Source organism: Phoxinus phoxinus, assembly GCF_949152265.1.
Source record: "Phoxinus phoxinus genome assembly, chromosome: 7".
NCBI lineage: Eukaryota > Metazoa > Chordata > Actinopteri > Cypriniformes > Leuciscidae > Phoxinus > Phoxinus phoxinus.
The window spans coordinates 28251956-28275462 of NC_136882.1; the positions used below are offsets into that span (position 1 = coordinate 28251956).

The 23507-nt window shown below is 36.7% G+C and overlaps 1 protein-coding gene across 1 annotated transcript in view; it reads right to left on the reverse strand.

The window, feature by feature from the left end:
- Positions 1 to 820: 820 nt before the first annotated feature.
- Positions 821 to 23507, reverse strand: part of mao (monoamine oxidase) — a 48067-nt gene continuing 25380 nt past the window's right edge. The window contains exons 6-17 of the mRNA XM_079617720.1: positions 16147 to 16251; positions 14625 to 14716; positions 14394 to 14535; positions 11935 to 12084; positions 7718 to 7877; positions 5113 to 5209; positions 3976 to 4029; positions 3831 to 3888; positions 3652 to 3749; positions 3435 to 3546; positions 3049 to 3111; positions 821 to 2860 (exon numbers count right to left, since the gene is read on the reverse strand). Coding sequence (XP_079473846.1) covers positions 2705 to 2860; positions 3049 to 3111; positions 3435 to 3546; positions 3652 to 3749; positions 3831 to 3888; positions 3976 to 4029; positions 5113 to 5209; positions 7718 to 7877; positions 11935 to 12084; positions 14394 to 14535; positions 14625 to 14716; positions 16147 to 16251 — 1287 coding nt within the window. The 3' untranslated portion in view covers positions 821 to 2704. The remainder of the gene's footprint in view (positions 2861 to 3048; positions 3112 to 3434; positions 3547 to 3651; positions 3750 to 3830; positions 3889 to 3975; positions 4030 to 5112; positions 5210 to 7717; positions 7878 to 11934; positions 12085 to 14393; positions 14536 to 14624; positions 14717 to 16146; positions 16252 to 23507) is intronic.

Here is a 23507-nt window from a genome sequence, read left to right on the forward strand (position 1 = left end):
ATGTGGGCATTGTGAAACATTGTTCTCTGATGAGTCCATCAGATCTGTGACGGGCAATATCATGGCATGGGAGCGTCACTGCCAAGGCCTAGCTACTGAACCATTCTGGAGGACCTGGTTCAAACATTGTACCCTGAAGGGGGTGCCGCCGGTGCGTCTATCAGCATGATAATGCACCAATACACACAGCAAGACTGAATGCTTTGATGAACATGAATGTGAAGTTGAACATCTCCTATGGCCCTACACAGTCACCAGATCTAAATGTTTTTGATTCACTTCGGGGTATTTTGGAGGAGCAAGCCAGAAAATGTTTTCCTCCACCAGCATCATATAGTGACCTGGTGTGGTCACTGTAAACAATTATTGAGGTCTAAAAACAGGTGTTTTTAGTTTCATTGTCCAATAACTATTATTGTTACATATGTGGGACACTGGCACCCTCTAATGGTTAAACCAAGAACTGAACCTCTTAAAGCCATATTCTATCTATCTGCTGTTTTTTTCTTATGGCATATAATTTCAAAAAATAATGTTAAAATGTATATAAATAAAAAAATCATAGAAAGGAAAGATCATTGAAAAAAAAGAACATTTGTATAACAATTTGTACTTCCATCCAGCCCAAGGAACTTAAATGTGGCTGAGGAAGTCCATGCCCTGCTGCGGCTGAAATGAGCTCTCCTCTGCTGGAAGACCCTCATCTGTTCTCTCCCCTGAAGGAGGACGTCACGCCAATCCAGAAGCCGGCGACTTTAAAGGGCAGCAACTCAGATGAGAACTCTGTATGTACACAGATAACAGAGGAACGGCATACTCTGGGACTGATGGTAAATCACACTTTTATTATCAGCTTAGTCGCTGGATTTGTACAAAGAGATCAAATAATGCAATTACAAGACTAGACCATTGGACATTTTTATACGCACACAAAATCAGACATGGGGATCGTAGCAGGGAAGCTATGTAAACCTTGAGCAGACGACAACAGACCGGATAAACAGGGCCATGTTATGTGGTTTCGGAAAAACATTAGCAACACACACACATAGAGGCACAATTCACTAGCACACCAGGTGGCAGAGTTACAGCAACTACAACATGTCAGGACTAAAGAATCACCTCTTCGTTACTAAGTTCACAGTTGACCAACTATGGTGAAGGTCATGGATTGTAAGCTTTCTTATCCAACATTAATATCAACAGTCAGGAGTGGATTCTGTCAGTCCTGAATCATCCGTGGCTTCTTCGGGAAGCTGTAGTGACAGCTTTTGATTGTACAGCATGCTGAAGACTAGAGCAGCACACAGCAAGTTTTTAAATGTCACTTCGTGTCTGATGCAGATTTATCTACCAAAAGATCTTCAGAAATTCTGGTTATGACTGTGAAAAGAGCTCGTTTTTGGAAAGCAATGTTCAAGACTGGAGGCACTTGAGAAATGAGGAATACTACATCAGATTAAGGCACCACAAACAACAGTTACAACGCATCTTTGGAACAACAAAATTGACACTTCAGGTTTACACACATAATACATTTTAGTTTTAAATCTGTCTATGTTTTGGGCTGCATCACCTCCTTTTCAATTAATTGCAGTTTTAGACAAATTAAATATTCTTTTGCATTTCGTGGTAAAATTTGATAAAATACATATTATAATTGTTCTGGAAACAATAATTGCACAGATTACTGCTATGAAGGTGAGGAAGGGGATGCTTTCCACTTACATCTGTCTGTCTATCACAAAGTTGGTGGATGAGGGGGAAAAACAAAACTCCCATTAAACTATTTAGATAAACTGGGAAAGTCTTTATATTTGTGTTGAACATTTGATATTTGTGTTGAACAACAATGAACATTTAATTACATTAATTACATTCTAGCATTTTTTTTTACTATTAATAATATACTATGGGATTCTTAAACAATGGATGGTTGACAGTAAATGTAAGTAAAAAAATCATATTTTAAGTATACACTGTTCCGTTACATCATGTAAAAGTACATTCAAATGCTTTTATATGTTTCAATCAGACACAATCACACACAGCAGCTTTAAACACTGGGACATCCTTCAAATCAGCTCTCTATGACAGATAAACACCACTTCTTTATACTACCAGACACAAAGCCAGTCTGTACTAATAGTCGTTTGACATGGTCATGGATGGCATGTTGAGAATCAAGAGTAAATTTGACATGAACAGCCTCTGCTTCTCTCATGAATGATATAGTGAATTGTGCTGAAGCTAACACAGCTTCTGTGTCGTGATGTAGAGAAGATATTCTCTGTATGCACAAAATGCATCGCTAAATGCTAATCTAATCTCTGTAATGTTGTTTCAATATTTCGGAAGGTTAATTAATGAGTTCCTGAGAACAGCACCTGAAATTAGCAGAGGTAATCAATAAGACTGGTGATAAACAAACAAAAACTTGCACACACACAATGAATGGTTGTGGATTGTCGCCTAGTTTGTGAACACTTTGACAGGGCAGTTCCCGCATTAACAATTAGTAACTACTCATTATGCCATAATAATCACTTGGTTAATTTTTTAACAATGACTGAGCAATTGTGTGTCAAATCTCAATTAAGTAACTCGGCCACATACCCAGGCAGTTGTGGCTGTGATTGGATGACTGAGCGCCACAATCACAAGGCCAGGTCACAGAGAACAGGTTGTAAAAGTGGGAGGGGCTTTAGCTATGTGGGAGGAGCCCCTTCTTGTAGGCGACCACTCCTGCGGCTGTGGCCAGAGCCAGGAAGGAGGACACGCCCATAAACGTGAGGAACCCTCCAACGGATGGCAAGTTTCTTTCCCAGAATGTGGTGACAAACGGCCGGGCTGGGACATCCTGAGGAAAGGGTTTAGAGCAGTACTTGTTTAAGATCCCAAAGAGGTTTTTCTTTAAATTTAATTTATTTCTTTATGGAGGCACTTGAGAAATGACACTTGAGAAACAATATTGAATTTATGATGATTTTTCTTTAAATTTATGGCATTTAGAAAATGTTTCTTAAAATTAAAAAGTGAATTTCATACCAGTGATTCAGGCTCTGACTGCCAGATCTGACTCGCATCGAGTTTTCCCATTGCACACAAAATCTGGAAGAATAAAGCATATAGTATTTTGAGTTTTTCAGCAACGTTTACAATTAAGACATTTGGGTTCGTACAATTCTTGTTGAAAGAATTTAACACTTTTATTCAGCAAGGTTGTAATAATAACATCTAGAACTAAAAACAAGCCAACAATATTTACGGATAATAAAGTTTTGTTGATGAATGTGTAGAAAACAGTGGGATTCAAAGTAGGATTCAAACTGAACATGTTCATGAAAGTCAATAAACTCGTGGATGTTGAAACAGGAAATGTGGGTTGAACAATTTAGATCTCAGTAACTAAACTCTAATGGCTAAAAACCCACCTCTCTAGTGGCTCTCTCGCCCGCCTGCACGGCCCCCTCCATGTAACCGCTCCACTCTGTGGACGTTTCAGTTCCGGCAAAGTACAGCCTGCCCACCGGCTCCCGCAGGACCCTGAAAAGGAGGGAAACATCTTCTCATGTTGATTTTTTTTCTTCAGTTTTAGTCTTGTATAATGCTGAATCAGAGACGCTCTGTCTGGAGGTACGGTACACTAACCTGCCATACTGTGTCATGATACCAGGGGGAAAGTAGGCGGTGTAGCAGCCACCAGAGTATTCCTCCTCACACCAGTTTTTCTCCTCATAGTGCACAGGCTGAGAAAAAAAGACCGCCATGAAAAACAAGCATCAAAAACTGATGAGACTAAAGGATGATTTCTGGTCATGGAGACTCACATGTAGCGCTTCCTCTGAGCCGAGCACACGAGAATAAATCTCACAGATCCTTCTCTTTCTGAAATGGTTGACAACATTCTGGTAAGAATAATCATTTCAGCAAAGTATAGTGACATTGTACTAATATGAAAACAGACATTTCTACCTCTCATCTTTCGTCAGGCCTGCTAGTTTCCTGGATTTTCGTGCCAGGATGAAACTGCAAAAGAGAAAGAACCAGCTTACCGTTCTGTCACCTCAGGCATCTCATTTATTTTGTGAGCAGTTTACGTTCATCCTACACTCAAAAAAATAACTCTTTGAATGAACATAATAAAATCATGGAAAGGATTTCCACATGATTAACTTGCTTTATTTCAGCATTATGCAATTCTGTTATTCCAATTTAATGTACTTATGTTGGGTCAACTTAATTTATTAAGGTTGATTCAACTTATTTACTATGGTTTGGCACAGCTTAATTTAATAGTGTCAGCCTAACTAATTTTAAGGTTTTCTGACATGATTTAGGTGTTTTTTATTTTCATTCATCCATTAATATTTCATTTATTTTAGTGACACATCATTAAATTGATAGACTATATCTAGCTATTTGTTAGCAGTAGCACATATTTACATATTAATTGCTAAGATTTACATGCTCCTTCAACCAAAGCAGTTAAAAATAATCAAATCAGTCCACAGCCAAACAAAATGCTCCACTCTTCTCCACAATGGTAACCCACTGTAATTTAAATGGTTCTAATAATTCCAATGTAATTGAACATTAAACACAATTACACACTATCAAGTCTTCCCCTTTTCTCATTTTCTACAAAAAACATAAAATAACACTTAATTTTAACATTTATTCTCTCTTAATTCAACCATATGCAAAGCATGCTGGGAACTAACAAGCACCGCCCAGTTTCAGTTAATGCAACACAAATCATTCATGTAATCCAACACATACGGATTAAGTAATTTAAAATTTTACATTTTAGCAGATTGAACACAATCAAATTAAGTTAGGGCAAAATGGCAGTTGGCGTCGCACTATACCGCCACCCTCTGGATGTAAGATTTTTTTACTTAACATAAATGGTTTGTGTTTAGACAACACATTAGTATTTTGTACTGTTAAGATGAGACATAATTACGTGGACCTTAATAGAAAAAAACATTTCAAGTCAACAAACACAATTATTATAAGTAAACAAAATATAAATATATTATGTAAAGTACACAACCTTCCTAGTTCATTTTTTTGAGTGTACAATAGAAAGCTCATCGCTTTATTTACCCCATTATAGCAGGCACAGACCCATCAGGCTTAGTGTCGTCAAGCGTGAGACCAATAGGCGCTTCCTCCTCCTCGATCACCATGCTGCCACAGTATCCTGAAAAATCAAAACAGCCATGTGTAGCCAGTGTTAATTTAGTATTATTTATGTACGGTTATATTTTGAATTAGCTTTTATTTTTTTATTTTCAGTTTTCATTTTAATAATTGTGTGCTTTTGTCTTTTTTTTTTACTTTTTCAATGTATCTTTCTTTTATAAGTTTTAGTCATTTTAGCACTTCAAAAATGTCAGTAGGTTGCCAAGTCAACATTTCTCATTTTCATTTAAGTTTTCATCTAAATTTGTTATATTTTATTTTAGCTTTATTTAAAGAAAATATTTTTTTTTAGTTTTAAAGGGGTGGTATAATGCCCTTTTCACAAGATGTAAAATAAGTCTCTGATGTCCCCAGAGTGTGTATGAAGTTTTAGCTCAAAATACACCACAGATATTTTATATTGCATGTTAAAATGGTCACTTTTTGAGGGTGAGCAAAAACGCACCGTTTTTGTGTGTGTCCCTTTATATGCAAATGAGCTGCTGCTCCCGGCACAGTGGGCGGAGCTTCAAGAGCTCGTGTCCTTTTACCTCACACAGACACACACTGAAAATGTCAAAAACTTTTAGCCTTTTATGTTCAAACCGGACAAAGATGGAGAGACTCAAGAAGAAGTGACAACATGTAGAATGCAACAGGACATTTCTGAATGGTAAGTTGATGAATTTATGTAGCTTATGTGTAGTTATCTTCTAGTTATTGATTAGCATATTCTGTCATGATAATCTATAAATCGCGTTCCCGAAGGTGGGGTTTATGTAAATTTTAGGGTTAGTGATGTCACTAACCCAGGAGGAATGTCCTGTAGTCCCAACTAGGGCTGTTTTCGACTAAGGATTTTCATAGTCGAATCTGATTCGTTAGATTTTGCCATAGTCGACTGATAGTCGAACCTTTTTTTTTTTTTTTTTAGATAGCAGCTAGATTTTTTCCATTTCAAACAAAAGAGCTAAAAAACACATCACACATATATCATAACATTTCATAAACATGAGGAGCAATATGAGAGAGAAATTTGGTGATCGTTGTTTAGGTAGGCTACATTAAACCACGTAAAGCTTTTTAACGCACATGAGAACCGCGTGGAGTCAACTCACAGCCGCTCCGCAGCCCTGCTGAAAATGTGAAGCAGAAACGCTTAATATCAGATAACGTCCATAATAATTGGACTCCGGGTTCGATTTTTTTACCATTTTCAGTGGTTATGAGGAGCAATATGAGAGGGAAATTTGGTAATCGTTGTTTAGGTACATTAAACCACGTAAAGCTTTTTAACGCACATGAGAACCGTGTGGAGTCAACCCACAGCCGCTCCGCAGCCCTGCTGAAAATGTGAAGCAGATTTTTGAATACATTTTTATTTATTTACATTAGTAAGCTACAGGACATCGTCTTTCAAAACATGACCTGCGCGAAAGCGAAAAAATAAATAAAATTGTACCCAGCCCTTCTGAAAATGCGAATGCGTCTCTGTCCCCAGCACATTTCAAACCAAACTGACGCCCATGTATTCGACTATGAGGTTCATAGTCGAATCAGACCTCTCCGAATCGAATCGTCGAATCCTCGACTATTAGAAGTCAGCCCTAGTCCCAACCAGCCGTTTTTTGTAGTCCTTAAAAATCAATTTCTTTAAAAGAAAATATCTCTCTTTGCTTTGAACTTTGAGCATTGTAACTTTGCAGATGTGGTTTATGCTCAAACAGCAACATTTCACACTAACTAAAGTTAAAAAAGTGAAATCATAATCAACCACCCCTTTAAGTTTTAAACCTGTGTGTAGCCACTTCAGTCCCACTCAAATTGTTTTAAGGGTGTGTTCACACTTGTCAGGTTTGGTTCGTTTAAAACTAACTGTTGCGATTGCTCTGTTAGTGCGGTTCATTTGTGTACACTGCCATGCAAACCCTGGTGCGCATCAAACAAGCAAAACAAAACCCTTAAAAAGGAGGGTCTCGGTTCGCTTCTAACTCTGGTGCAATTCGACAGAAATATAATCACAACGCGGACCAAAGACATCTAAACGAACCAAAAACACCATAAAAAGGACAGAATGCTGGATAACAGAAACCATTTTTTTTTCTCTTCATAGGAGCTACGTTGCCCATTAAAGTTCAGTACAGGTGTCATAAATGCCGTCTTCCTGCAGCAAATCTTCGTTTGTGTACAACGGAGGAATTCCTACCGCTGTTTTGACTCCTTTACACATTTTAAAAACTCTTCACGATTTCTTAGCTGGTCAAAATACCATCATAGGTACACACATACAACGAGCACATTTACCTCAGAACACAGCATAGTTTTGGATGTTCGTTAAGTCTATCGCAAAATTGTATTATCTTTAGGTTCCTTTAAAATGACATTGTAAACACTAAGTGAACTAGGACTAAATGTATTATTTTCTTTTTTTGGTCCAGACCAAACGAACCGAACTACAAGTGTGAACACACCCTTAAACTGCTTTTAAGTGATGTCATTTAATGGACAATAGGCAAGAGGTACAGACCTTTTTGCCTCCAGAAATTCTCTTTGTAGTACACCATGCATTTGATGACTGAGCCCATAGGCACTCTATGAATGAGCTGGTTCCTCAGAGGGGGTAATTCAGGGTTGAAATGGATCTTCAAGTTCAGCCCAGGTGGTATGGCAAGTATGACATATTTGGCCTACAAGAACAGAGAAAGAAAGAAAAGCCATAAAAAAACATTTTACAAATAGAAGTGATTTCAGGTACCGTAGTTTAGTGTTAAAAGGACTGTTGAAGTAATAGGTGGCAGGATCAAACCCCAGAAATCATCAACAACGTACTTAAAGTCGGCATGAAATGGAAGTTGTGATTGTCTTTTTGTCCCCTATTGTAACATATATCCAAGTGAAACGGCTTCTTGAACAAGAACAAATTTAGGGCGTGACTTGATTTTGTCCATCCGGAATTGATTGGCTTGTTGTGATTGGATGATCTCATGTGAGTGACAGGCTGTCCCGCCCCCAGTAATCATGTCATCAGAGAAGAGAAGAGACGTCATTACAAGATAGAGGGGAAGTTCGTTTGATAAAAAGATTACAAGTGAAAATACATAAAAATAACAATAATAATCAAGCGTAGCGTTAGTTCTGACAGGTCACATTAGTCAAGCTCGCATCAGCTGACTCTCAGCTGATCCACATCTACCTATAGGAATACGACGCCTATCACCGTATACATATAGCTTCAGTATTATAAGCAGCTATCGCGTTTCTCAGGAGCGAATTACCCTCCTCAGCTCCTCCTCTCGCCAGTCAGGATTTGGCATTCTGATTCCCTTTGAATTAGAATAAATTCTCAAATTATGTTGTACTTTAAAATATTGAATTAAATATATTTGCATACATTCGTGATGGTTCTGTTCTGTTTATCCTAAGGGGTGTTATTGCTGCTCTTATCCATGCTAGGCTGCATGGATGCGCTGGGAGTTCTCGCCCAGAACGGAACCATACCGCCAATCCAAGCTGTATGCTAATTGTCAATCATATTTGATGATAGTAGTCCTGACAGAAATAATAATAATAATGTGCAAGAAAAAACACAACAGCAAAAAAAATAAAAAATAAGAATGTTCCATTTTGATTTCATGGTGACTTTAAAGCTGCCGTAGGGACATAAAATGTCTTTGTGAAATCACACCTGTCTTTGAATATAACAAAAAGATTTTTTGTTTGCTTTTAATGGATTTACAGTCTCAAAACGTCAAAAAAAAAAAAGATTTTTTTTTTTTCAACATTCAACAAATTTGCTGAAAATTCAGCTTTGCCATCACAGTAATAAACGGCATATTAAAATATATTAAATGGAAAACAGTTATTTTAAATTGTAATATATATTACACAATATCACTGATTTTACTGTGTTTTTGACCAGATAAATGCAGATTTGGTGAGCATAAAAGACTTCCCTCATCCACCCCAACATTTTGAACTGTGGTGTATATTGTATAATCAGTTTTAGATACATGGATATATTGTTGAATATAGTCGTTCCAGTGTCCCCCCACTGTTCCTCCCCAGAGGGTTAAGCAGCTCTACAGCAGCCTTTAATAAGCTTTCAGCTCAGGGAAGAGGATGTGGCCAGGACAGGGGGATGAAGAGCGGCTTACTGATAACAATCCACCAAGCTTACACACATGATGATACATACTTCAAAGTGGGACATTTGTCCTTCAAATTAGCCGATTTAGCCAATTTGAGATGTAAGATACTGCCTACTCAGAAGGAACTTCATCACTGGTTACTGTCTGAACTCATAGACTAACATACTACGCTACTACCATTTTTGAAATATGTATATTTTGTGTATTATAAAAAAAATTGTATTACATGCACAAAATAATTCTCTCTCCCCTGCCTCTATCCTCGCACAGCTGCTTCAATAATTTTGAACGGAAGTGTATGCCATATTGCATAACATGCACAAGACACTTTAAGCTATTTTTATTGTTTTTATGTGTTGGTATTTGTGGGTAATATGGATAAATACCGTTTGTTTTCTATGAGAGGTGTCAAATTTCGTTATATACCATGCAATGACAATAAAGGTAAAACTAAAACTAAACTAAACTAATAACTAATAATAAGTAAGGGGTGACCCACTACTTATTTAGAATACTGTATAAAACAATGCAATGCAATGGAGTTGATATTCCATTTTCATGTAACGAATTTGATTGGATAGCCAAAGTTAAGACAATAAAATGTTGTATACAGTCTGGGGTCTGTAAGATTTTTTTTTTTTTGTGCTTGTCAATGCTGCATTTATTTGATACAGTAAAAACAGTAATATTGTGAAACTTTATTACAATTTAAAATAACAGTTTACCATTTTAATACATTTTAAAGGGATAGTTCACCCAAAAATGAATTACTCACCCTCATGCTGTTCCAAACTCTTAAGACAAATGAAGATATTTTTTATGAAATTGAGAGATTTCTATCCCTCATTGACAGCTACGCAACTGACACTTTGACGCTTCAAAAAGTTCATAAAGAAATCGTAAAATGAATCCATATGAATTGAGCTGTGTACACGATCTCTTTATATCATGAACAGATTGAATTTAGTCTTTTATTCACATTGATGCACGAGACGTGAGCTCAAACGTGCTACGTAACACACGAGACTGAACCTCATTGGTTCTTGCACGTCAAGCAAACATGCTTGAGCTTCCGTTTACCACAACTGATGTGTGCGACTGCGTTGATGAATGTTTATATGTGAATAAAAGCGTAAATTCAATCTATTCATTATATAAAGCGATCGTGTATCTTCAGAAAATTTGGGACTAAACCACTCAATTCATATGGATTAGTTTTACGATCTCTTTATGAAGTTTTTAAAGCATCAAAGTTTCAGTTGCGTAGCTGTCAATGCAGGGACAGAAAGCACAGATTTCCTCAAAAAATATCTTAATTTGTGTTCCGAAGATGAACGAAAGTATTACGAGTTTGGAACGACATGAGGGTGAGTAATTAAAGGGATAGATCACCCAAAAAAGAAAATTAGCCCATGATTTACTCACACTGAAGCCATCCGTGTATATGACATTCTTCTTTCAGACGAATACAATCAGTGTTATATTAAAAAATATCCTGGCTCTTCCCAGCTTTATAATGGCAGTGAATGGCGGGATGGCTTTGGAAGTCCATCAAAGCGCATCTATTCATGATAAAAGTGCTCCAAGCGTGCGTCTCAGTGGGTTAATAAAGGCCTTCTGAAGTGAAGCGATGCATTCGTGTAAGAAAAATATCCATATTTAAAACTTTGACTAAAATAACTAGCTTCCGTCAGACGGCCGTACGCATCATCGATTTACGCCAAAAAGAGTAACACTTGAACTTGACACACAACGTAATGACGGCAATTGCCGCCTCTCACGGTTCAAACTAACAGGGCTGGGCAACCGCGTTTGCCATTACGTTGTGCGTCAAGTTCAAGTGTTACTCTTTTGGTGTAAATCGATGCGTATGGCCGTCTGACGGAACATTTATTTTATATAACACCGATTGTATTCGTCTGAAAGAAGAATGTCATATAAACCAGGATGGCTTCAGGGTGAGTAAATCATGGGCTAATTTTCATTTTTGGGTGAACTATCCCTTTAATGACAGAAAGGGAAAACCCTTTAAAATGTAATTTATCCCTATGATGGCAAAGCTGAATTTCCAGCATCATGACTCCAGTCTTCAGTGTCACATGATCCTTCAGAAATCATTCATATTTTTTGCTCAAGAAACATTTCTTATTTGTATAGATGATGAAAATGTTTGTGCTGCTTAATTTTTTTTGTGGAATATTATTTTGATAATATTGTAACAGTATAAATGGCTTTACTGATATTTTTGATCAATTTATTGCGTCCTTGCTGAATAAAAGTATTAAAGACATATAATTAGAGTCAAACTAGTATGTTTCAATGTCGTAGAAGGCCCAAGAGATCTGACAACAAATGCAAAAGCATGTTTACTGTCATATATTTATTCAATAGAAATAAATCAATTGTGTGTGTGAATGTGTGTGTGTGTTTCATAGACAACAACTGGACATGTGACATCAACATAGCATGCTACTGTTTGAAAGTTTGCATGATGCATTCTTTCACATAGCTTGTTTTAAGTATTAGTAGTCATTATATACTGTGCAGTCAGCAGTAAGCATTATGCTAGTAGTCCATTTTAAATGCACTTTCTCACCTTGTATATCTCCTCATTAACTGTCCTGACCTCCACCAGGTCTCCAGTCTGGTCAATGCTGTAGACAGCTCTGCTCAGCTTCACACGGTCACCCAGCTCTCTCGCCATCGCCTCACTGATTTGATTGGCACCTCCGGCAAATTTGCGCTCCTGTCATATTGGGCAGCAGAAAGTAGTTTTCCAGACTGCATCATACTAAAGTGTTATATTGTAACTTAAGTATGGGTAGGCTATGATCAGTTTAATAGTCATACATAAACATGGAATGCAACTCTTTAATCCACCAATAGGTGTCTCTGTGTCTCAGAGATAGAATGATGACAGAGTTGTATAATACTGTCCACCATGCAGACACATTCAGAATATAAAACAGGTTATAGAACAGGAACAGGCAAATCATAACAGTTCATTGACAATGCCATCACATAGGAAGTCTTTAATAAAAAGAAGTGACAGTTTATGAACTTAAAGAAAACTGTTCTTTGGTTTATTTGTGTACCATCAAATGACACATTTGCTAGGAAGCTCCTGCTATATATGACCCAGATACAGTGGCCACTATTTCAGTATGTTACATAATCAGTTCTGTGTCAGGAATGAATGGGGATGGAAAGTAGTCTCTCTTGAAAAGTATAAACTATAATCAACTCAACCTAACCTGTATGAGGACAGTGGCTTGACTGAAAAAATACTACAATTACTTAATGCATTATGACAGAAAATAGTTTCTTTAGTCAGTGCAGTTTTACCAATATTTACACTTTTTTTGGTAACTGGTTCTTTAATATTTGGTCTATAAACAGACCAATTTTAACAATATGTACATATGTAACTTAAGAACTAGACAAAGCCCAAAATACAAATGAAAACGATAATAAATCAATTCAATTATAAATATTTTAGGAATACTACCATTTAAATTACTGTATGTATATAACTAATACTGATATATATATATATATATATATATATATATATATATATATATATACTGATATATATATATATATATATATATATATATAAATATATGATTATTATTAATAATAATAACAATATTATTAATAATAATAACAATAATAAATTACTATTAAAAAAATAATGACAAAAAATAAAAAAGGTTAGGAATATCAGGTATTGAATATTTAAACAAATATTTGTATCGGTCATAAAAGAACATTGGATGATTTCTAGTGGTCTAGATAGAAAAAATGTAAATAAATATGAGAACTAGGAATTTAACCTAATTGCAACTAATCACTGACATCTAACCTGGCATTATGCCTCATTTAAATATATTTGAATATGCATTGTGAACTAGCCCTTTAACCCAATGTACCTCTTTCCTCTGTACTCATGTCAGCAAATCATTTCTCTTTCTTCCACAGAAAGTCAGTTTTTTGCCTTCCAACTAGACCCATTTTGAGAGCTGTGGTTAGCTAAATTAGGGGTAAAGATTGAACGGTGGCAGTGACTATTGGACTTGGCAAGAACATTGGATTGAACAGCTACTGCTTGATTTATATCACTATTTCTAACACCTGCTTTCCTGAACTGCCAATATTTCTAAAAGACAGTGTGAGGAGGACGCTAAAGCCCCCATCTCTCACTCGCTTGCCCTGTCTTTCTCCCGCTCTCCCACAGATGGTAATTATACTGGTGCAGTGAAAAAGCCAAAGAGATGCACAAAAACATGCTGTGCAAACGTGGATGTCATGGAGTTCATATGTTTGCCGTATAATTAACTCTGCGCTTTAACAGAGAATTAACCAACCGAGATAACATAGTATTCAAACATTACACAACATACTCTAAAAAATAATGTTGGCTCAACAAAAAAAAAATTAACAACAGTTTGCATAAATTATTTTGAGTTTGAGTTTACCAATTAACCATATCTATTTCAGTTCAAATCAACAGCTATCATAGCACATGCTAACATAACTTATTTAACATGTATATTTAATGAACAAGTAAGATATTATTGGTCATTAGTGAAGTCATATCTTCATATCTTTGTGACATCTACTCTTCAGCACAATGGTAAACATAAAAACGTCAACATTACAGAAACAAACTTCACTAAAAACAAATAAATTAACACTTAAGAGAAAATTATTCTCCTTATTCAGTCCTACGCAAAGCATGCTGGGACCTAGAAAACCACTGCCTAATTTCCGAAGTTATCAAGACAATGTCATTAAGTTACTACAACCCAATAAATATTTTTTTTTAAATTTAAATGACAGACGATATCAAGTTGATGTAATGATCAACATTATTATGTCAACAGAACTCTACAAAATAATGTTTAAAAGGTTTCATTAAAACAATAAATTAGAAATTTTTACTTGTAACCATGCATTTATTTATTTATTTATGGTAACATGTCCCCTGAGTTACTTTTTAGAGTGAGGCCTACAGCTTTAATGAGCTAACAATGTATTTTGAAGACTTACCTGGCCTCCATTGGTGGTAGAGAAGATTCTCATTGTGCCTCCACACTGCTTGACGTACCAAAGGAACCACAGAGCAGACACCTCATGGGGCTCGGAGGTCACGTTTACATTGACAAACAGAGTGGCGAAGCGGCGAGCGGCCCTGCAAGCAATAAGTTGGTAAAGGGATATGCCATCAATAGCCAATATGCAACAACAATAATCTAATACTAATTTGTCCCTTCTCTGTACCTGGTCCAGCAAATTTTGTCAAAGAGTTGATGCATGGTCATCTTGTCCCACTCTTCAGCATGAGGGGCCCTCCATGGAGCTTCTTTAGGAATCTAAAGTGCACATTTGCTGTCAGGCACTCTGACTGTTCATTCACTTGAAATAATTGATTCTGGTTCCATTAAAGGGTTAGTTCTCCCAAAAATGAAAATTATCCCATAATTTCCTCACCCTCAAGCCATCCTAGGTGTATATGACTTTCTTCTTTCAACCAAACAAAGGGGGTTAATAAAGGCCTTCTGAAGTGAAGCGATGCGTTTTTGTAAGAAAAATACATATTTATAAATTTATAAACTATAATCACTGGCTTCCAGTAACGGCCCTACACAAGTCTAGTTCTGGCGGGAAGAGTGACCTCTGACCTGCCGCATGACGTATTGACGAATGCGGAAGCGCAGAGGATAGAGCAAAACAAAACACCAGTCAACACCGGTTACTTTGACCTAAGCTTACACTACTCCTACATCATGCGTCGGGTCAGAGGTCACTCTTCCACCGGAACTCGACCCGCATACGACTGTCACTGGAAGACAGTGATTAGTTTATAAAGTTATAAACACGGATATTTTTCTTACAAAAACGCCTCACTTCGCTTCAGAAGGCCTTTATTAACCCCCTGGAGCCGTATGGATTACTTTCATGATGGATGTACATTTTTGGGCTTCAAAGTCTAGGGTTCCATTCACTCACATTAAAAAGCTTGAAAGAGCCAGGATATTTTTTAATATAACTCTGATTGTGTTTGGCTGATTGAAGAAAGTCATATACACCTAGGATGGCTTGAGGGTGAGTAAATTATGGGATCATTTTCACTTTTGGATGAACTAACCCTTTAACAATACCATTAACGATTCTTCTAGCATTTATATTTATTTTTGTAATCAAGCTCCAAAACACGGCTCATTAGGATATTGTGGGATTTATATATATGACTGCCCCAAGAGCAAGATATCAAGAAATAGTTTTACGTCACACAGTATACATATGCCTGTTCAATTTCTGACTTACTCTACATGCTTGAGTCGGCTGACAACAGGACAAATAGAAGAGTAAAGGAATATTCTCTTTGACGCGTCCTGTTTAAACAGCTCGTTTGCGTCTCTGTACAAAGTTCAGATCCCAGCATCAGGTGCAAGTGGATGGCTTTTTTTTTTTAATGCCGCCCCGTAATGCGTCGGATGATTTTATGTTTGTTAGGAGCATTTGACTGCAGATTGGTTTGCTTGAAAATTGGACTGCACTGGTCGTGCTATATGTGTTTCATTCACTAAAAAGGACCTTACACAGTGTATGTGCAAGTACTGACACATTAGAGCCATTCATTCGGGAATCAAACTACACTGGTTGTATTCTGTTCTGTGATGTTGATTTAGTAGTGGTGTTGTGGCGCCGTTCAACAAGTATCGTTGGTATATGGGAGAACACTTAATAGAACTGTTTTTTTAAACAAATGGAGCCGATTATGACCAAAAATGGCCTTTACCTCCATTCCCATCTTATCCATTGTCCTCCAGAGATTGTTGTAGTCCATGTAGGCCAGAGGGTTCCACACTGGAGGGAAAGGCCCTTTGAATGGATATGACTTCCCCTGGGAAACAAGAAACAATGTCTATAAAGAAACCTACTACCCTATCACCAAATAATGAAAATTGTAATTATTATTTTGTCATTGTTGACGTAATGTCTTTATCATAGCCATCATGACCTCATTATCATTAGAAGCGTAACCAGTCTGGAATGGAAAATGGTCTTCGCTGCCTAAAATATACGTAACTGCATCTCGGCTGGCTTGGAATCTAATCAGTTAATGGAGGGCCTCTGTTCACAGCCTTTACAGTTTGCATTAATACAACCAGAAGATCAGAAACAACTTGACCTTATCAAGTCTCAGTATGATTTTATGATTTTCACATAAAAATGTGACAATCTTCTTTATTAAGAGCAGGAAAAGGAGATATGCTCATTTAGAGGGTTGGGGTGGAACATACAATAATGAAAAGGTACCCATAAATAACGCTAATACAATAAAAAGGAAATTCATAATCACAGATAATGACAATGTTAGTATTTGGCAAACAGCAGCCATATGACACAAGCTGTTCACACATCGCCTGCTTCCCACAGTAGTGGAAACGCTTAGTCAGTATGATCATTCTCTGTGGCTGGCCAATAGGGTAACTATATGCAGACATTACTTCATACCTGAATTGCTCTGTTGCTGTGGGGCTCTTAAATGAGCACTGTTGGGCTGATTGATTAATGTTTGACTACACATCAAAGACGAAGCGCTGCGTTTCAATATGTTTTTCAGCATTAAGTCACTAATGATGACTAAACCCATAATGAAAATTAAGTCCCTGATAAAGAAGGATCTAGAGTGACAGTTAAAAATGTACTAAAGGTTACTGCAACATTGAATGAGGCAACCTAGTCAAAACTGCTGACAAAATCAAAGACCTGTCACCTAGAAGGATTCTCACACACCCCTGGGTTTCATGTCCAGCGTTCACTTCCAGGCAATTTGTTGTGTGTCACAATGATTTGTGCATTTTCAGCGCACCGTCATTTTATTGCTTGCAGAAAACATCTGAGGGGAACCAGAGTGGTTTTTGAGTAGGACTAGAATGCACTTAGTATGACAGTTAAATGGTTGAACACTTCAAATGGAAAACCACGCAAAACACTTGTCAGCAACGAAGGAATGCCATGCTCCTATTGTTTTGTACATAAAAGTGATATAGATATAAAGCCACCTTGACACTTTTGTAATCTATAATATCCATGCTTAATTATACATATACATTTATGTATTTGCCAGAAGTATCCAAAGCGTCTTCAATTGCATTCAGTTTATGCATTCCCTTGGATTCAAACCCATGACTTTTGAGTTGTTAGCATCATGCTCTGCTGTTTGAGGTACAGGAATGATCAAATATATATTTTTTCAATTTAAAATACACTTAAAAATCTGAGGGCGCACATGCATGACGCTTCTACAGCAGTGTCAGTTGAATCTATCAATGGTCTATGTGGCCTGAGGCTGGGTTAAAAAATATATAATTTTATAATTTAGGATCTTTTAACATGACTTTTTGCATTTCTGAGCCAACTAGCACTACAGGAAAATATGTTCAGCTAAATAAGGGACCATGACATTTCCATATGATTTGTGAGGCTGCCAGACCAATACAGGAGAGGATACGAGATCGCTCAGCATCCAGCAACAGGTCTGTTCCCATAGCGACGGAATTGAGGTGGAGAGATGGAGTGCATCTTTTATGATATCCTTTCAGCCAGAGCAGAATCTAAGCCCCTCTACTATCACTAACCTCACACTGCTCTATAGCCGCCCACCACGTCAGTCTCGGTTACTAGCAATGAGATATGAGACCACATCCTGTCCAACGCAAACTGTATCATCCTCTGAAGTAGCATTCTATTTGCCTGTATGTTACAGTATAGACATAAAAAAAATCAGAGATAAACAGGTGTACAAGCAGATGTGCACAATGTTTGGGATTTTTTGCAATGATGTTGGCCATGATACGGATAAGCTGATAATTATTTTCATTTCATGGCCGATATTAAAATAATACACTATTTTTTCTAAATTAATTAATTAATTAAAAACACACAAAATCTATCCTTTAAAATGCTACATATGAATTTAAGCATCACAACATTTTAATGTACAGTAAGAAAAAAAAAAACTGAGATTTACTAAAGTTTATTCAAGTTTTAAAGATTAAACTAAGTCACCGTTAAAATACGGCAAAACTAATGTAAAAGTAAATATAGCAATTATTTTTGCAAGGCCAGGAAATTTGCAAAATGTGGAATTAAAAACCTGTAGGTAAAACTAGAGGCATATTACATGTCACTATAATTAATTGCAATAGTAACAATATTATTATGTAATTCCAAGTAGTTCCCATATTAATACACAAGTATATGTGGTTTTATTAGAATTGCTAATGTAAATGCACAGTAATGCAAAAACTGTTAATTACACTGGTATTAATTTTTAAACAACACTGCCTTTGCACAACTGTTCAATCAATTAAATTATTGATATGCTAATGCTGCCTGAAAGTGCAGTTGTGTGCGAGTTGCTCACGAACCGAGACAGAGGAAACTGGGTCTGGCCTTTAGGATTACAGCTATAGAAAAGCTGATTACACGGGCGCCTTGGCTGTATGCTTACCTTAATTATAAAATGTCTGCTCGTTGTAAGGCCCTTATTGGCTAATACAGGCTCAAGGCCAATACATGATTGCTGAGTAACAGGTGATACTATAAAAGCGGTAGTAAAACTTTCAGCAAATCGTGCAGACGCAAATGTGACTGACTACGTAAGGGGCTGATAAAACTACCTTATGAGCCTCTTTCATAATACTGTACAGCTCTGCCAAAGAAAAGGGGATCTTGATAAACATCCTGGATTAACTCAAAGGGTGAATTGCAATTGCTTCACTGTCGTTAAAGTCAACATATTCAAGATAGTAAGAGATAGTAATTAATGTGTTAATGACCCGTCACAATTAAGGTTCGGTCACATTAGCAAAATTACTGCAGTTTCTGCAAAATTTAGCAAAAAAGCTCCATTGACTATTGTCAATAGTGTAGCAATGTATGAAGGATCACATCACATGAACAAACAGGAAAACAGGTCTCATTGGTTGTTGGAGATATTTTGAAGAATGTTGGTAACCAAACAGCTGATGTACCCCATTGACTTTCATTGTATTTTTTTTTTTTCTACTATGGAAGTCAATGGGGTCCATCAACTGTCTGGATACTGACATTCTTCACAATATCTTCTGTTGTGTTCAGCAAAAGAAAGAAATTCATACATGTTTAAAACTAATTTAAGGTTGAGTAAATGATGACAGCATTTTAATTTTGACTATTTCTTTAAGGTAATCAGCTAAGCTAGCTAGTTCTTTTTATTTGTTGCCGTTTTATTTTATTTAAATATCTAAATGTTAGTGAGAAACATGTATATATATTTAGATATCAATCTATATATGCGATGGATATCGCTTAAGCTCATCTTTGCTCCCTCCTTTGAAGGTATCTTGAGTAAAACAGCTCTATATTTAAAGCACATACAAAATAAACTGAACCGGTAGCGATACGACGAATTTAACAGAATAAGGAAGTTTGTTGCACATAACTTCTCAATCTGTTGCAAAACTTGCATGGGAACATTTTTCGCCCGAAAAGCAAAATTCCTGATCTTATGGATTCCAATTAAATTTACTGGATTTTGATTGCAAAAATTCACCAGACAATAACAAATTTGAATGCAACTTAAGCTAGAAAATCGACACTGGTTTACTAATTAGTGACCACCACCAGCAAAAACCCTCTCTGAGGAGACATTTTCTGATAGCTCAACAGTAAAAACCTTTGTGTCTCTGTGGGATAAAATGAGAGGGAAACGCCCCTGATCTCAAAGACAGAGCCAGACATCAGGGTGTGAGAAAACGTGAGAGAGAGAAAGAGTGTATCCCCTCAATCCTGATAGCGATTGTCTTTTTATGAGGAGTGCTGCCATGGTAACCCACAGGGATGCTCCGATCAGGAGATAATGGCATGAGGAGAGAGGGGAAGGCTCCTTCAGTACATACACTAACACAAACACACACATCATTAATCATTAGGACAGACATGTTCACATTCATTCTATTTAAATCAAAACACGTACATAAAAGCAGCCTTTAGCAAGACAGACCAGAACGATATTGGTTGAAATGTAGCACAGCTCTATTTTCAAGTAGTATCATTGTGCCTCTGAGATGCTGATGCATTCTTCACAAATAAAGCCTTGAAATCAATCAGATATGTCTACATGTGTTCATAGTCTCTTCTTGGTGTCTTCTTCTGCTCATTCTTTCTGCATTAGTGCCTTGGGTAAATTATTCTATCAAAATCTGTTAAAGGGTTAGTTCACCCAAAAATAAAAATTCTGTCAGTAATTACACACCCTCATGTTGTTCCAACCCTGTTAGACTATTATATCTTTTTATATTTTGATGAAATCTGAGAGCTGTTTTACTCCTTCATAGGCTTCAATGTCATTTCATTCTGCCGGCCCAGAAAAGTTATTCAAAACATCGTTAAAATAAGTGACTACAGTGGCTCAACCTTAAGTTTATCAAGCGACGAGAATACTTTTTGTGTGCAAAACCCCCCCCAAAATAACGATTTTATTCAAATATTAATTTTCTTCTGTGTGGACCTCATTTTCTAACATTGTCCAGGAAGCAGACACACTCTGTCAGTTCAAATCTAGACTAAAAACACATCTCTTTGGGCTAGCATACACAACACATTATAGACTTCTATAATTCAATTTAGGCTGCATAGTTTAGGTCAGCCGGAACCAGGAACACTCCCTGATGTACTTGTTACATCATAAGAAAAATGGCGTCTCCGTCTACGCTAATATTAGTCTCTCTGTTTATCCGAGGTTTACCGCAGTCCGTTGGATCCCGGCCGTATCCAGATCTGATGAAGGACCTGCGCCTGGAAATGATGACAATGTGGTCCTGAAGTGTCAACCAGTCCCTTTCCTGTTACTGAAGTCAACGGGATCCCGGCCGTATCCAGATCAGATGGTGGACCTGCACCTGGACTCATCCATGACGCATCCCTAAAGTGCCAGCCGGCGTAATGACTCCGACCTCCAACCAGATGGAAATGGATAAATACTCTAAATGTTCTGATCCAATCGGACTTGTAATGCTGCCTGAATCATAATCATACACTGTTTGCTCGTTGGCCAGAGGAGAGGTTTTTCTCCATTCTGTCACCTGATGGAGTTTTGGTTCCTTGCCACTGTTTGCCTTGGATTTTGGCTTCCTTAGGGACATTTATTATTCAACAATATTATTGATCTGCCTTACTTAAAGTGGACAATGATGCAATTTTCTTCTATAAACAAACTTTGTTGTATTTTTTTTTTTATGTTATCACTGTGAAGCTGCTTTGATACAATCTGTATTGTAAAAAGCGCTATATAAATAAAGGTGACTTGACTTGACTCTTCTGTGTGGGCCTCTGACGTGAGATCACGAGAGCGCCACGACGCATTGCGCGAGAACTGAGAAGATAACGATAATTTGATGGAAAAGTGTGAAAGGCAAGCCATTCATTTTGCGGCATTGGTAAGGCACTTTTAAGTTTTCTCGTTGGTTTTTCACGATTCGGACATCCAGGAAATACACACTTTAGAACCATTTTAAACACTACATCGAGACCCATCTGCATCATCTTCTCAGTTCTCGCGGTCGTGAACTCACGTCAGAGGCCCACACAGAAGAAAATGAATATTGCGCTGAAATTACATAGAATATATGCAGAAGTAAGACAGCTTTTAGATTTAATCAAAATATCTTAATTTGTGTTCCGAAGATGACCGAAAGTCTTACGGGGTTGGAACAACATGAGGGTGAGTAATTACTGACAGAATTAAAATTTGTGGGTGAACTAACCCTTTAAGGAACACCTGGCTTGACATTGACAATGATTGCACTGTCAAACCGCACAAACCAAGGAACACCAACCAAGGATCATTTTCAATATTTACTCACCCTCATGTTCTTTTGTGGAGCACAAAAAGGGGAATTTCTGAAACATACACTACAGTTCAAAAGTTTGGGCTTAGTAATAAAAATAATATTTTTATTCAGCAAGGTTGCATTTAATTGATCAAAAGTTACAGAATGTACATTTATAATTTTACATTTTTAAAAATCCATTTGTTTTGTATTATCTGTTTACAAAAAAAAACTAGAAAAACTGCATACATTTCCACAAAAATATTAAGCAGAACTATTTATTATAGTCGATACATTAATAAAGATGAAAACAGATTAAACAAAGATGTTACTATCAATTATAATAATACTAATATTAATTTTATTATTAATAATAATATAACAGTTTTACTGTTTTTATTTTTGATCAAATAAATGCAGCCTTAGAGGAGCATAAGAGGCTTTTTTTTTTTAAACATTTTAAAATCTTACCCAACCCAAACTTTTAAATGGTAGTGTTTCTTGCCCACCACTCTTTTTAATATAAAGGATGATATCATTAAAATGGTACATATGGCTATACACTTCTGGGGGCTTCTGTACCTGTAAGTCTTCTTAAGTCATAGATCAGTACAACAGTATATGAAAATCTTGAGGAAAAGTAGCTACGTCTGACTCATGATCGAATCGTTCCGTGGAGTCTAATCTTTTCAATTAATCGTTATATTCAGTTCACAAAACCAGTCTGAATGATTCATTCTCTGATCTCAAATTCAACTTAATATTTCAGGGATGTCGCCACGCTTAATAGACCACTGAAAAAACACAAGCTATCATATGACTTGCATTATGGAGTTATTTGGACCACTTTATGACATTTGATTGTAACTGCATAGAAAAGAGAAACCAACACATTATGCAAAAGTCCTACTTTTGTGTCAAAAGAAAGTCATACCAGTTGGAACAACATTTTTAATTTTTATCATTTCATCTTATCCCTTTAGTGAGATTCTACTACTTCCACATTCTTGATTTTTAATATTGAGAAGATATAGGATATTGAGATCGAAAGCAAAGTTAAAGTTTCAGATCTTATAAATACTGCACTTAGCATCAACCAAATGTTCACAGTGATAATGTATAGATAAAGAGATGTGATAGTACGGTGTTACACAGTTAACTATTCTGCTAAGCAAAGTACAGGATTATGGGAAATATGCCAAAGGGCCTTTTCCATGGCAACTGCAATCGGTTTCCATTCTGACATGATCTAAAATGAACACTCCAATGAATCCTCACC